Consider the following 17,054-nt stretch of genomic DNA (forward strand, 5'->3'; position numbering starts at 1 on the left):
CAGTATATTATAAGTTCAACAATTATTTATTTATATTCAAGGTTTAAATTGCCTGTTCAGGACCAAATTTACCGATCAATGTGTATATTGCCTGGTATTCAATAATGCTCGTAACATATAAATTAATATTTTAATAATTATTATTTCCATGTTGGGCATAACTTTACTATCTCTCAAATTGCGTTTAAACATTGTCTTCTCATCGATCGAATCGTTCAAATATTAATACTTGCGCAGAAAAATTATAACTTGTCAAGGATTATATCAAATTTCTCAAATGTTAAAGATATGTAACATAATTTTGTTTTATATTACTTTCGTAACGAATATTGTTTTATCCTATTCAACCTTTCTTGATTTCCATCCGATTACGTGAAAATATGATTTCGTTGAAAATATCATAGCCAGGTATTATTTAAATATTTTTTATTCAAATTAATATTATTATTATTATAATTATTATGGATTCTCTACATAGGGCTACTCATTTATTTTTTATAAAAATTCATAATTTTTAAATTGAGAATTATGTGTATTCTGGTCAGTGAATTTGTCAATTAAGAACTTTATTACTTTTTCTTTAATTTTTATTTTATTTAAATATACTTATTTTTGAAAATAATCGCTGAAATTAACAAATTCAAATATTATACAACTTTAACTTTAATATTTCTCTTACGTAATCAAAAATAAATAAAAATGTCCCTTTGTTGATTATATTTTATTATAGTTAATTTTTTACCCGATTATAAGATGTTTTTTAATGTTATTTTACCAAGCAAGTGAAAAAGATCGTGCTTTTAATTGTATACGTTAATAATTACCTGAAATAGTGAAATGTTTTGACAATTTATGTATGTTATTTAATCATGTATAAAAATAAAACATATTCTATGCAATATTTTATTGAATATATTTCTATGTAACGTTGAGTTTTAATGCTTCAATTGGAATTTCATTTTCACAAATTATACGACTTCGCAAATTTTCGTTCATATTGTCAATCAACCAAGATTTAAGTACATCGACACCACGCATGTATGATTCTCGGTCACATTCGCACGCGGCACAGTACACTATCTCGTACGGGTTTTACCTGCAGCGTACGGATGTGTTCTGCGTTCACGATGATGTTTGCACTCGGACCGAAACGTCCGAATGATGTTTAGTACTTAGGGCTCTACAGATACCGGTTGGAATTGATTCTGAACAAAAGGAAATTTTAAAAACAAATTTTGTTACGATCAATACTCTTAAGATAACAATAAAGCATTCGTGAATACACGTACAATTTTTTTTTTGTTTCTACAACTTCTATGTAGTTCATTTTAAGAATTTGAACTCGTGTAATATTAGTAATTGGATGACGGTGAATAAATAATGTCACATTGTTATTATTAGGTGTTCACCTAATTGTTTATTTATAATATTGCGTTTAATCAATAGTAATTGAACGCCACCGTTTGACGTTGGTTGGTCTTACTTTAGAATGACACATACCGTTCGCCAACAAATGTACGCACTCGTGTTTCACCAACTATCAATGTTGTTACAATATACGGACCCCACTCAAGATTTAGAGTTCCAAAGCATTCTCAAATAACATAAGGAAAGTTTTTGTACTTTAAATACACATAGTTACAACATCGAAGAAATTAAATGCGACGCGGAAATGTAATAAAAATCACTTAAAGCCATTGTGCTATGTATTAGTCGTTGGACCTTGTTCCATCCAAGTCATACGTGCGGCACTTTAGATTCTGTTATTTTTCTATCGTAAAACCGCAAATTTTACGATTACAAATAGTGAGATACACTGTTAAATACACAAAATCAATCTTGAATACAGTTTCAAAACACGCTGAAGTTTTACCAATTGCCAACACCAAACACATCAACGTGTGTGAAGTTAGCCCCCAACTATAAAAAATACTTTCCAAAATAATTGTAACCTTATTTTCTTAATTTGTAACTATTTGTAACCATGTTTTTAGAATTTGTAACCTCATATTTTTCAAGCTACGGGTACTTTCTCAATGAAGGGCTAACTTCACGTAGCCACCCAATTCAACAAAAACTTTTTGAAATTTGTAACCTCTTCAATTTTGAGTAGTTATCGATTTCCCTATGGGGAGGCTGACACTCCCAATTCAATGAAATCGTCCTATACAAGTTGTTACTTATAGAACTCAATTTGTAACTATTTGTAACCAAATTTTTAGAATTTGTAGCCTCGGCCCTTCCGAGTTATCGTAAATTTCTCAATAAGGGTTAGTTATCTTATAAGTTATGAGTGCTAAAAATTTATTACATATGTTCATAAATTGAATATGTTATAAAACATATTTTATTTAAGATTTTAGCCTAATCGAATAAAAATAAAAGTAAAATTCTAGTTAGGGAATAAATTAAATTAAGACATATTTATTCAATTTAGATTTTTTTTTTATAAAATATAGATTATTTTTCTTCAACTTACGATATTTTCTAGGCGAATTAATTTAATTGCATGATATTATAAATTACAATTTTACAATTTTAACTTTTTTATAAAGATATCTTCTTAGGGAAATCCATCGGGATTCAAAATTGATGAGGTTACAAATTCTAAAAAGTTGGTTACAAATAGTCAGAAATTGAGTTTTATAAGTTACAGTTTGTTTTGAACGATTTCATTGAATTGAGGGGGCCAGCCCTCCTCATAGGGAAATCGATAACTACTCAAAATTGAAGAGGTTACAAATGTCAAAAAGTTGATTACAAATAGTTACAAATTGGATTTTATAAGTTACAACTTGTTTTGGACGATTTCGTTGAATTGGGGGGGGGGGGGCTGCTTAAAGTTAGCCCTTCATTAATAAAGTACTCGTAGCTTGAAAAATATGAGGTTAAAAATTTTAAAAATTTAGTTACAAATAGTTACAAATTAAGAAAATAAGGTTACAATTATTTTGGAAAGTATTTTTTTATAGTTGGGGGGCTAAGTTCACACACGTAACACATCAAAATACTCTACTTGATAATAATACAAATAATGTATAATGAATCAACTTTCATCATTCTTAACTGAATTTAAACAAATAATCAACTCTCTAATCGAATTATTGACTACTGTCATAAATAAAATTACTAATTTTTTAAATTTAGTTCCCTCGAAATCCTTTTATGGAACTCAAATGGTTTAAAACAACACGAACCTGAACTCCCTAATTCACTAATTTAAAATAAAATAAACAGAGTCGTAATATCAGAAATGCACTGCATATTGAATACTAAATATTTTTTTATGGATACAAATTACTAAAAGCTCACAATTCTGATGGGACGATCGCTCACGTCGGCTTAGGTTTAATCATATCTCCTAATATACACCACCAACCACTCCTTAATCTACAACAACAAGCTATAAAAGCATCTAATATTCAAATCAAGCTCAACAACAAATCTGTAACAATATCATCAATATATATTGTCCTCCCAACCCTTCAATCACTGAGTGACAAATCAAACAGTTTTTTGATTCTTTAAGTTAGTAATTGTTTTTTATAGATGGTGGTATTAATTCGAAACACCAGTAAAAAGGCTGATTGATCTTATAGCCATCTCATTCAAAAAAAACAATATTATGCCGGTCTATTACTCGACGTGGCTCAAGCGCTCGATCGGGTTTGGTACTCGGCCATTCTATTTAAATTAAAGTCGTTTCTACCTGCACCCTATTACTTGATGATTTGTTAATTTTTAGCAAATCGTACTTTTCAAGTCGGACACGGTGACTCACTTTCTTTCTACTAACCTTTAACTGCTGTTATCCCACAAAGAAGCGATAACTCCCACGGCTTATTTAATATTTTTACTTCTGATATCCCTAATTTAAATCTCACAATTTTAGCCACATATGCAGATCATACAACGATACTAGCATCCGACGAAGACCCCATTATAGCTGCCAATTCACTACAAAATCACCTAAACGAAATTGACCTTTGGGCATCAAAATGGAAAATAAAATTAAATACAGAAAAGTCGGTCATTGTACCATTTACGTTACGCTAAAAAAATATTCCTATACTATTTTCAAAGCTCTCCTATCCCAACGTTAAACCAAGTTAAATGCATAGATTGTAACGAGACAACATGTTCTCGCACATCTGCAACGATAGAGCGCGCGACCAGTAATCTATAAACTCTCACGGTCAACTTGTTTATGATAAAAAGATAATGAAGATAGCGCGTCGGTCATCGGCATTTGCGACCCGCACTGTTGTATACTAAATGTATGGCAAATACTACCGACGCTAATAATTGATCCCGGAACATTAAAGTATAAAACGGCAAAAATTCAAATCGTCCAATAGCTTCCTCCCAGTATCGGATAACTGATACTTGTGATTACAGACTAATCTATAGTATATACATAATGTCTTGTACGGGAAATCTTGATACTATTACCCCGCCGTTCCAGTGGCCATCATTGCGACCATCACTAACCACTTAACGAAGATCAACGTCGTATGCAGTAGCTGCAGAGAGTCAAAGAGCCGTCGCCAATCGAGTTTGAACAATCCACCGCCAGGGAGTGTGCCCGTTCGACATCCGCTGCCAAGAGGTAACTGATAAGACGTGTCCCTGTTCACATCGTGTGTGATATCATCGTGGTTGGTAACATTTGTGTTTTCGCTGTGTATCATTGTGGACGAGCGAGTAGTTCAACGCTACCATAGGCTACGAATATTCAACGTAGCATACTATAAGTAGTACGTTGATATATTAGTGTAAATCTCGCCGTACGTATACTGATATCAGTATTGTGAATCATACAGTTTATGTATTATGTTTGTGATCTTTGTATAACCTCATCAGGAGAAGGGAATATTTATTATATCCATGTTGTATTGTAGTTTGAATATTTTATATAATTGTATAATTATTAATATATTTGGAAATAAAGTTAACAAAATTAATTAAGCATTAAGACTTCAAGTTATGTTACAAGGTATAGTACATAACAAAAGACTGACTTGGGGCCCACTCCTCAAAACTATGCGTAAAACACTTAACAGTCGTCTTCATCAGCTCCGTCCTATATTAGTCAAAAATATATACTAAAAAAAAAAAATAATTATATACAAATCCCTAACTCCATAGTGTTGTATCAAACAATACCTTAAATAACGATCCCAATATAGAAAAAATAAATCAATTAGCAAAAAAACATTATTCAAACGTTCACAGAAAACTCCATTCCCACTCAAATCCTCCAATCATCTGTCTTTCTACCGTCAACTTTCCTGGAAACCCGATCCATCGACTAAACCATTTATATTAAATAATATAATATCATTATATTATAATTATATTATTTATGACATAATAATATAATATTAACCATTAACTACCTAAAAAAAAAAAAAAAATTATACTAAGTGTACGTATATAAACGTTCATAGAGATATATCACTGGATGGCCTCCTTCCTCTGTTATTTACGTGTTTGTAAATTAATTTATCTCATTATCTACCTTATCGTACATGTAGCATAGATTGTTAATTTTCTAAATAAAAAAAAATAAAAACCATTGTACATATTCAACATTATTATTATTTATATAAACTCTCAATAATAACTTTTACTTGTATTTCCAGATCACACAATCAAACAAAATGGACGAAATTGATTACAGCATAGCGTGCAATGAGTCATCGAAAGAAAATATAAACATGAAGAATAGCTCTTCGATTTCAATAAGTAGTTGCAATAATTATACGAACCATACCGATTTGTACTTAGAATGTAAGTATAAAATATAATCATTCAATTTTTTATTCCTCAATACACCCAATTTTTATACGCTATATCAATATTTAAATCATTGCTGTAATACTAAAAACAAATATAATCGTCATCGTCGTTCGAATCACATTTAGTTTAAATTGAAAACAATTAAATATAATATTATTTTATAATACTATTTCCATCCATTTATTGTCAGATTTTTTTTAAATAATATAGTATGTAATATAATTGCATATAATATGTTTATAGTTCGTGTATTTTTCAATAAATTAATTTGTTGAAACATTTGAGCTCACCGGCTTCAATATTTTTTTTATTTGAATAATGAACTAAATTTATTTATTTATTTTAGTTTATTCGGCTGGTTTTCAATTTATCACAATATACTTAACTTGTATTAACTTGTAAAATAATAAATTGGAATAACATAAAGTCGTTACATCTCCTCACGAAATCAATACAATATTTTCAGTTTTTTGTTATACTGTAGCCGTCGATGATGATAATACGGTTTGAAAAAGGTTTAGTCTCTTGAAACTTTCTATATAGACAACGCTAATCGGCTCGGGATTTATTGATGACGGTGGTAAAAATAATGTTTTACTGAACAGTTGAAGTTGAGTTGAGGAAAAAAAATACAATATATGAAATATGATAAAAGATAAAACTGATGACCAATCAGAATCGCTGAACGCAAATCCTGATTATGTGCTTTTCATTTGAATTCTTCGTGGTCTAAATAGGAGAAAATTTCTATCAGCCACCCACTACTTTTAAGCATTTAAAAATAATCAAATTCGTAAAACGCTGACTTTCAGTCTGAAATTTAGCAGAATATACGACCACAGTTAAAAAAAAAAAAAACCGTAACACCAACGATTTACGCTAAAAATCAACAAATGTTCCAATTGTCAATGTTTGTGTATGAGTATGTTATGATTGATTCTAATTGTATAGCTCGGGCGTTTGGTTTTCCCTGCGAAACCCGTTCGTAACACTCGAAAAGCAAAAACAACGACGGAGTAGAAATATTAACTACGCGACGAGCGTTCCATAAATTAATTATTTATTTATTATTTTTTTCGTACAACGTCTCGTATAAAATCTTTGCCGAAACAATAATAATAATAAACCACACGTTTACGGATATTGCCCATTGAAATAATATACCTTACACTCGTGAAGTCTCTACGTAATCACAATACGGTAACGTGGTCCGAAAGGGTGTAAATTACCGCAAGCGATTACAGTTCAGGAAAACAAGAACCCTCGTTTAAAAGCTTTGCCGACAGCTCGACTGGACGCGCGCGCGCTGCTCATGTCATCCCGGTCACGGTTTAGGAGAGGCGTTATCCGTTTTTTCATTACCGGCGATTGTCGTACGAGCATTGGTTTTGTTGAATATCTTCTCACGTGTTTCGCGTCCTACAGGGATACGGCGGTGACGGAGATTTTACCTGCAGACACCAGTGCGCCGTACACTCCAGGCAATGATGCCGAACACACGGGTATGAATCGGGGAAAATTCCCCAGAACTATGGGTGGGTCAGGTTGGTGGGTGGATGATGAAAAGTAATCAGTAATCCATGGTATTTATTATTTTAACATCGTCATGATTTAACAGTAATGATAAGCGTAGAGAATAGGTAGGTAATAACAGTAATTACTAATAGTATGCGCACATTTCGGGAGCAAGTGTAATCTAATCGAATTCGCGAATTCGTCATTTATACGGCTTACGTATTTGGCCGCGATTCGTCAACATGCGCTAAGTCGTCGAGTTATCACTGTCGTCGATCGTATTTATTAATATTATTTGTTAGATCATACGAATTTCGTCCGAAGACGTTTTCGTTGAACTGCTATTGATCTCGTTCTTCGGCGTACCTACTTGTGGTAAAATATGTATGATTGTAGAGAACAACATTATAATAACGTGCACACTTTAACGTACATAGAATCAGTTGATTAATTAACTTATCCGTTACATTTATTGACAAATATTTTTTGGGAGACGAATAACGTTTAAGTTATCGATGACATTAGAGCTTAGGAGTGTGCGTTTTGCATCGTATGACTATAATAAAACCGAAACGGAAAATGTGTAGAACATTGATAATTGTTCGTTTCCGAAAGGGTCATATCAAATCATTTTCTCGCCTACATATTAACTAACTTGGATCGGTAAACAGATTTAAAAGTACATACTTTCAACATAATTAATATCTAATAATTATACAAATCACTTGTGCTGAGTAATTTCAATATTCATGTGATAATTTACTGAACATCATTACCGATGTACTATTTATTTAAAATGTACATGTATACATCGAGTTTTAGAAAAACAAAAATTATGTAATTGCGAAGTGTAAAAAATAAAAATATAATATTATTGAACTTTTCACACAATTTACTTAGCAGTGTAACAAATATATGTAGATATTGTTGGATAAATAAATGGCGGTTACATTGGTTGTGATTCGAGTAATCAAAGGATGCATCAAGCGAATGTTTACGTCGCCTTAAACCGAATAGAGCACTATTCGTCCCGCGATCCAGTGCGCCGCGGACACACGTAAACCGTCGCTAAGAACAGTTGTGCGGAGTGTACAGTAATGGATTTATTCGATATTGCGGTGAACACACAACTCCTAATCTCAAGGACTGACACATTGTCCTTAGTGTCTACCCTTACATTGGCGTACATTTCTTTGGCTTACCACGTGCCACCCGACTTGAAGTTAACACATTCATAACAATTGCAGACTTGGCTAAGGGACGTGTAAAAAAAAAAAAAGAACTATCCGCGTGCTCAAGTCACTGCACCATCGTGTGCAGTTAATCTTTGAAAGATGAATGTGTTAACTTAAAGAAAAACCGTTTTATGTATTATCTTTTTGTTTATCTAAGCTTCGTTGATCGGAATGTTCGAACGGAGTAACAGACGAATAAGATTTAGAACATTTTTTTTTTTTTTTTTGCAAATACATATTTAAATATTAGAGATGTAAAACGCGCACGAACAAAAACAATATAGTAACGACAACTTTACAATATTACGCATGAAATAAATGATTGCATTCAAATAGTTGTCATCTTATTCTAAAATCTGCGTTTCAGTCAAAAACTATATTCGTCATCAAGTGACAATTTCCCTTAAAACTTTTACTCGTATTTTAAATTTCATTGTTCAGTAAGTGTACATACGTAGACGTAATATAATTTTCTTATTGAATAATCTATTAAAAGCGATTCAAACTATAATTCCTTTTAATAAGTTACCGTTACAATAATTCGAGATTTGATAAAAAAAAAAATAAAAAAAAAAATGGCCATTGGTATCCAACGAGAGTTATTGGCGGATATTTATTCAAATTTATTCAAATCGACCTAACAATCCATGTCGGTTTGAATATTATTAACTGTAATGTTTATAAATTTTTCAGCTACAATTTTGTACGATGTACCCATCAGCATTATTGTTCTTCTGTCGATGTTCTACGGAACGATTTCCGTTATGGCTGTGGTTGGCAACGCTTTAGTCATATGGATAGTGACGTCAAGCCGACGGATGCGCAACGTCACCAACCTGTACATAGCGAATTTGGCTCTTGCCGATATCGTAATTGGACTGTTTTCAATACCTTTTCAAGTAAGCGATTAAATCCTAGTTTATTTTGCAATATTACCTCATATAAACGCTTAAGATTCTACCCCTGATTACACACAATTATAATATACTAATAGTGACCACTGATCGGAAAGCATGAATAGTATAACCTTGGTAAGGTTATACTAAATCATCAAGTGACTCAAAAACTTGGAAATTTTAAAACCGTTTCATATATTTTTCAGAGTCATCTTTAGATATTCTAACTTAGATGCATACAATTCAGAATATATTTATTTTCAAAATTTTTCAACCGATAAAATTCTTATTTTAATTCTTATAATGTTCCCATCATCAAATAATAAACTATTTCTGTGTTTGTTTACAGTTGAAAATTATTTAAAAAACGGTTTTTTACACGACCTTGTATTTTAATATTTATGTTCATTTAAGATAGTAAATGCAGAATAAAAATTTACACAAAATTTACAAAAATGGTTAATTTATAGATTTAATACTCAAAAATTATTACAACAAATATTTCCATTTAGGCGCTTTAAATACATGATAAATATTCGAAATTTATAAAATATATTGTAGGTATAATAGTAACTATTTTATCCAGAATACATGTTTCAAATTACTTAGCATTTATTCTGTATACATTCAAAAGTTATTTTACCCAAAAGTTTTGGGGAGGGTGTAAAAACTTTTTTGAGACGTGTTCAGTTATGTTTATTTATATAAAACTAATTTGATTTAAAACCGAAAATCTTATCTTCATTTTGTCGTAAGCTGGACAATATTTTTTCTTTTTATCTATATTTCTATACATATTTTTATTTTAAAATGAACATGTTTTCATAAATAAACATTGTTTATTAAACAAGCATAGGTAGAACTCGAAATATTTTTAAAAAATTATTAATTTTTATCGAACGCGTGCCACTGAAAGCAGTCGTGTCATCCTACACCACACCCGACTCAGACCCGTATTAACAAGTCCAACGGGGTGACAGGCATATGATATGTGAGACGTGCCATCCCTGACTTATTTTATCGGAGCATAATATTTCTGTCCCTTTGTAAAACTTTTGCGAGCGACGCCATATCCTCCTGGCGATAAATAAAATATATAAACATAATACTTTTTCATCTTCTAATCACGTTTATAGATTCACACTCCGAAGATATATATATGGTATTCTTTGCGTTTCATCAGTCTTCTAACGCATTCGAAGTTTTCATTTTTCATTACACGCCGCATACATTCGAATAAAATCCATCCACTCATTGATATCCATTCGCATTGATCACCAGAGATGTGCAGAAACTTGTGCATGTTATTAACAAAACACATTTCATTGACATCGTGGTGGAAAAGTGGAAACCGTGTGATTCACGTAACCAATGCAGTAATGACGGTGTAGTATTTATAGGCGCATATTAAACGCAATTTGTGTGGATTCGTGTTACGAAAACGAGCATTTTGTTCCACCCACGCATCTCCCTGTGCTCAGAATAAATTTCGAATATTAAAAAAAATATATATATATAAAAACAATAACTATTTATTCTGCCGGTATAACTTGTAAATAACTTAGTAACGAATCAATGCCAAAATTAGGCTGAGGTTTGCAAATATTTTTAGAAATCACATGACTAGGCTTAGGGATTTCTAGCATTTGCATACTTTTTTTAATTATTGTTAAATATAGCCGAGTGCGAAATAAGTTCGTTTCTCGGTGCCATGATATCAGATCTAAAATTTGAATGCGCATATTTTTGCATAATTGATAAATTTTGCAGGAGAGTGCATATTTTAAAATTTTTATGCTTATTTTGCATATTTTGACAAATTTTTAAAATTTAAAATTAAAAACTATAGATACATATAACTATATATACATATTTCAACCGATCGAAAAAAAAAATTGTACTAGAGGACTTAATGCTTCCAGTAATATTCTATTTGCAAATTACCTTTCATATCTCGCTATAATTTTTGTGTAAGTATGAATAATACTATAAACCCGTATCGACCGTATAACCCGCTGGATATCGACAGGATGTCAATAAAGATAATAGTCGATATAGAATAATAAATTTTAGTGTTCAGTTCAGTCGATTATTATCCGTCGTTGTTTTTGCGTCTCGCAACCACGTAACGTTGAATCATACGTAAAACGGTCGTACGAGTATATTTTATAACATTGTATAATGCCGAAAGTACAACAGTCTACGAGTAGTCGACTACAAAGTTTTGTTTTGGAATTTAAAGATATATTTAAATCCGATGAACACGTTTTATATTGTGTACTATGTGGTCATTTTTTTTTTATGCATATAAATGCATATTTTAATGATTTTAGAAGCATATTTGCATGCATATTTGTGTATTTTTTAAGGCTATAAGTCCCTAAACCTACACATGACCTACCACTCGGTTCGCACATATCGTGATCTTTTATGTTTCCGCAATAAATCATTCTGGAACCCTTGTTAGGGAGAGGGCTGCTAAAACTCCGGGAAGCTATCAGGAGACCCGAACACGTCCCAACCGTTGTACGCCCGTGGCAACAATTACGACGCGACGAGCGGCAAACGTGAATGACGAGTCGCGGCCACGCACGAACGGTCTTGTAACATAATCAGTGGCATATTTATGGGGAGAGAAACGAGGGAGCCCCCCCCCTCGAAATAAAAAAACACCATTGTTAAAAACTGTTTTTTTAGACACGGATATATCTTATTGCGGAGGGCTGTTCCGAAAATTGGTCGTAGTACTGAGAATGTTGCTTGTGCGATAATTTAAAATTTAGAATTCATAATATATGTTTGTTTTTATAAGAAATTATGTGGTCAATTTGAGTGACTCTAATAAAATAAATTGTTTATTACAATGTAGTTTTTATATTTTTTTAAATTTACAAATCATTAAAAAAATTGAGTTTCTTGTTTCCTCTGATGGTGTAAAGACAGTTGAGAAGTCTTATAGTAATTTATGCCGTAACAGTGTGCCTTCCCTTCCCCCCAAAAATTAAATACATAATTGCCCCTCCCCTCTAAAATAAAAACCTATTTACGCCACTGAATGTTATGGACACGTCGTTGTTGTTGTTTCAGTTTCAAGCGGCTCTGTTGCAACGGTGGAACCTGCCCGCGGTGATGTGCCCGTTCTGCCCGTTCGTGCAGGTGCTCTCGGTCAACGTGAGCATATTCACCCTGACCGCGATCGCGATCGATCGTCACCGGGCCATCCTCAGTCCGCTCAGGTTGGTCACGTCCTCGCGATCGCGAACCATTTGACGACGCCGTCCCGACAACCCGCAGACGGTCCCTTTGATTACTTTTTGAATATTTTTTTTATTTTTTTGTTTTCATTTTTGTACTCGTATTATGTTGCTCATACGTTTGCATGTTTTCCGTTACAGTGCAACACCGTCGAAGTTCCGTGCGAAAATGTCAATAGCCGCCATATGGGCAATAGCATTCGCGCTCGCCACGCCGATGGCCGTCGCCCTCAGGGTACAGTTGATCGAGTACGGGGACGGAGGTCAGTGACACGGTTTTTACTAGCCACCGATAAGCCCTTGCTAGCATCGAAAAGCACCCCCGGACACTGCGACGTGTTGGACACGTTCAAGTGTGACCAACAGTCGGCGAACGTTGCAATTATATTTCTTTTTTTATTCCCCCCCCCCCTGAGAGAAATAAACCGAATACGTTTGACTTGGTTTAAAGGGACGTTGTCTGGTATTCGTGGAAAATGGTTCGCTCCAAAATTGTTCGATCGCGCTAAGTGTTCGCGTACGGAAATATTTTCCCCGCGATTCCGAACGTGACTTTTTCATGTACCGCATTGGTTTATTGGCCGGTCGAATGCATTTGATTTTGGCGGGAACAAGGGGTCATGTAGAACGCTTCTCCGTCTGCACATATTTCGTCCAAACATCCGACAACGTGGATATTTGTTCGAACACTTCGGATGAAATAAAATATTATATACGTCAACTGGTTAAAAACCATGGTCGTGAAAAAAAAACGTGTAATAAATATGTTCAGATAGCACTGATCGAGCAACGATTGAGTTTCTACGAGCATACAATTTTCAATTATAAACATGAAAAAAAAAATTAATAAAAAACCATGTAAATACTTAAACGAAACGTACCTATAAATGTATTAACATTCTTAACAATTGGTTGTTTTTGATGCGCTAAAAATATTTTATACCGAACAATGTGTGCGTGAACGATTGTCGTATAAGAACGATTTGCGTGCGAACGAATTATTTTCTGCGAACGATTATTGATGTTATACCATTAAAATATTTATTTTATTACTATTAGTTACAATGACCCTATACACGTCTATATCACATTAAGTTAAAAAAATATTGAAGGTTAAAATACGATATAAATCAACATTTTCAGCTGTTATAAATAACAAAATTATCAATTGATATAATAACGGGCTTACTAATTGAATTCATAACTAACAACATTCTTTTATATTTAGCAATAGTTATTGTAATAATTAAAATTAAAAAAAAAAAATTTCCTCTAAATTTTAATTAACACATTTTATATGAATATATACTGTTTTAAAAGATAATGCAATATACATATATATTTTTATCATACTCGTATTTATTTCATTCATTGTTCTAACTTTAATTTTCAAAAATGGTTTTGAATTATACTATCACACGGAATGCTGAAAGTGAAATTTTACCTAAAATACAATAAATTAATATGAATATAAAAATAGTTTACCATAACAGTTAGAGGTATTTCTTATAGCATTGATTTTCAAACTCTACTTAGCGGAGCCCTAGAGCTCCACGAAAGAAGTCTAAGGACTCCGTAAGCAAATCTGAATTAATTAAATTAAAATATTATTATATTTCTTAACTATCGTGGAAAAACACCAGTATGATTACTTGAATTGCGCAATGAATTGTACGTTTTTGTGACACCCATTTAACTTACAGCTCAGACTTCTATTAAAATTTACTTATTCCGACTTCACTACTTGGCTAATATTTTCACAAAATTAAGTTAAGTAAATTTATCAATATAACGTAAAATGACCACAGTTTTCACAGCAAATGACAAAATTCGAGCTTCTCAAAAAAAAAATTTAACTTTGGACTGTACATTTTTCTCAACATAAAATATTGATAATTGTTATTGACTTAAATTCTTAATTTACGAGGCTCGGTAAATTTTTTTAGGAAGATAAAGGCTCCACGAGCAAAAAAGTTTGAGAACCACTCTCCTAAAGTATAACAGCCCTTTTTTTCAAAACAACAATATACTTTAATTTAGTTTTAAAATTAATTTATTAGAAAATCGTTATGAATTCTATTTCGATGTTGAGATATTGTTCTCGATGAGAAATAGTTTTAAACTACGAAATAATTATTGCTTGAACACGAAAAGTAGTAACAAGACTAATGCGTGAAGTAACATCTTCTATTATAAATATTATTATTATTATTATTATTATTATTACAACGAGCAAATGTGTTGCCGAGCACACTGCATCCGTGCATTCCGTCATGATAATTATTATTGCTATAATTATGGATGTTATGACTATGTAATATTTCCCTCTTCAAGTTTTGCACTTGGAACAGAAAAGGGATGACTTTATGGTACTAGAGAGCACGAGTAAATGAACAGTGGTTCGCTACATTACTATATTATTCACATCATCTCGTATCGCAAACATTTCCGATGTTTACATTCGACCACGTAAAATAATAAACGTTTAGTGGGCACACAATATACCATAGAGTACAACGTTATGATTTAACTTTATTTAACCCCACACGGGATCACAAATAATAAATCTGATGATTTTATTTAAACTTTTTCAAATAGTTTTTGAAACCAACTAAATATCGGAGGACAACGTTCATGATTCTTTGGGCTTATAATTTGCAGTGTATTTGAAATAACGAAGAATTAAAATTTCAGATTTTGTAAACAAATTTGATCCGAAAAAAAATAATCGTTACTTTACCGAATAGTTCACTAGGTTAGGCAAGGTTTCATTTTTTTCATATACGTCAATTATTATATTGAGCTAAACAAAACTTTTTATCAGTTATAACGAAACAGTTGTGTTCTCAGATCACCAATTTGACAGGAAAATATCTCTCCAAGTACACAGAAAAAATGTTTAATTTCTTTACGATTATTGTTAGCGAAACGGTTTCTTTGTATTAATATTTCTCCGGTTAAGTCACATGCTTAATTCACATTAAGTTATATCTTGTGTTTGTTAATTGGCAGATAAATTAATATCAAACTGGCATTTATTTTATCTATATTAACCACGTGGGTTGAATATAGTGAATATAGACGAATTGTCTTGTGTGTACGGGCTCTATTGAAACTAACCATTATTTCGACCGAATTCTATCGGAATGGTAAAAACAGGGATTTCTAATGAAAGCCCAGAGCGGTCGTTTTTGTCTCCTGCTCCAAACCGCGCATACTATTTAATCAAGGGATCGGCATTCGTGTGGGCCTAGTGCAAGTCGGCCAAAAGTTAACCAGTAGATAAATAATAATAATAATAATAATGCACCAACGTGTGGTAAACAACGTGATCGTTGTCGTTAAAAATTTACAAATTTAAAAGACTTTTTCACCGCGAGCGCTACCCTCGCCCTCCCGGTTAGTAAATTTACATTGTAACGTTTTCCAGACGGCCGAAAGTTGGTGAAACCGTTCTGCTACAATGTCCGACTTCCTGAAAGGACCATGCTTTTCTACAGGGTAACGCTACTGTTCGTCCAGTACTTGGTACCCGTGGTCATCATAACGGTCGTCTACATGCGAATGGCGTTACGGTTGTGGGGATCACACGCGCCGGGCAACGCGCAAGACAGCAGAGACGCAAATTTGATGCGTAACAAAAAGAAAGTAAGTGTACGCGATGCCGAAAGCGTTGACTCGGAAAAAAATAAAACGAAACGAATAAAATGTACCGTACGCCAAAACGGTACAACACGAAAGACATATTATAACCCGCTATTGTGGTCCGGCCGCGTTTGTGACCACCTGGCGATAACACTACCCGTTCTTGGTCACGTCAGGAATCCACAACTTACCAACCGCTTTTCAAAAAAAGTTACACTGCACAGTCAGAATTTCAGAACCACTGAGAACCGTCTAAGGGACGGAGGAACAAAGTTTAAAGTTATAAGGAAACTTCTAAATTCGCGCTTCTTAAAATATATTACCAATACAACTTTTTTTCGGAAGGAAATAATGGTTCACTCTGACTTTTCGTGTGTGTATCATCGCTATTCTTCTAACAAAAAAAAGAAAAAATACATTTACTTTTATTCACTAGTATAATACCATGCACAATGAAACACTAGAATAAAGTTTTTATTATGTTTCAAATGATCCCTTTTAATAAAAAATTTATGTAAATGGTTTTTTTTTATTTTTTTTTTTATAGAATTTATAACATAAAGTTATTATTGAAAAAAAAAAGACGAATTTCAAATAAGAATAATATACAAATATTCAGAGCTCTTGTACTTAATACTTTTGTGTATTTATTTTTAATCTCTTAGATGTACATTTTCATTTTTTATAATTGCAGATTTTAGTAATTT

The 17,054-nt window shown here is 32.5% G+C and overlaps 1 protein-coding gene across 1 annotated transcript in view; it reads left to right on the forward strand.

The window, feature by feature from the left end:
• Nucleotides 1-16,788, forward strand: part of LOC112691312 (RYamide receptor-like) — a 75,435-nt gene extending 58,647 nt beyond the window's left edge. The window contains exons 2-6 of the mRNA XM_025565479.1: nucleotides 5,646-5,793; nucleotides 9,246-9,451; nucleotides 12,536-12,684; nucleotides 12,844-12,965; nucleotides 16,133-16,788. Of these exons, the coding sequence (XP_025421264.1) occupies nucleotides 5,664-5,793; nucleotides 9,246-9,451; nucleotides 12,536-12,684; nucleotides 12,844-12,965; nucleotides 16,133-16,788 (1,263 nt within the window). The 5' untranslated portion in view covers nucleotides 5,646-5,663. The remainder of the gene's footprint in view (nucleotides 1-5,645; nucleotides 5,794-9,245; nucleotides 9,452-12,535; nucleotides 12,685-12,843; nucleotides 12,966-16,132) is intronic.
• The last annotated feature ends 266 nt before the right edge of the window (nucleotides 16,789-17,054 follow it).

This window comes from Sipha flava, unplaced genomic scaffold (assembly GCF_003268045.1).
Source record: "Sipha flava isolate LNK unplaced genomic scaffold, YSA_version1 597_pilon_pilon, whole genome shotgun sequence".
NCBI classification, from domain to species: Eukaryota; Metazoa; Arthropoda; class Insecta; order Hemiptera; family Aphididae; genus Sipha; species Sipha flava.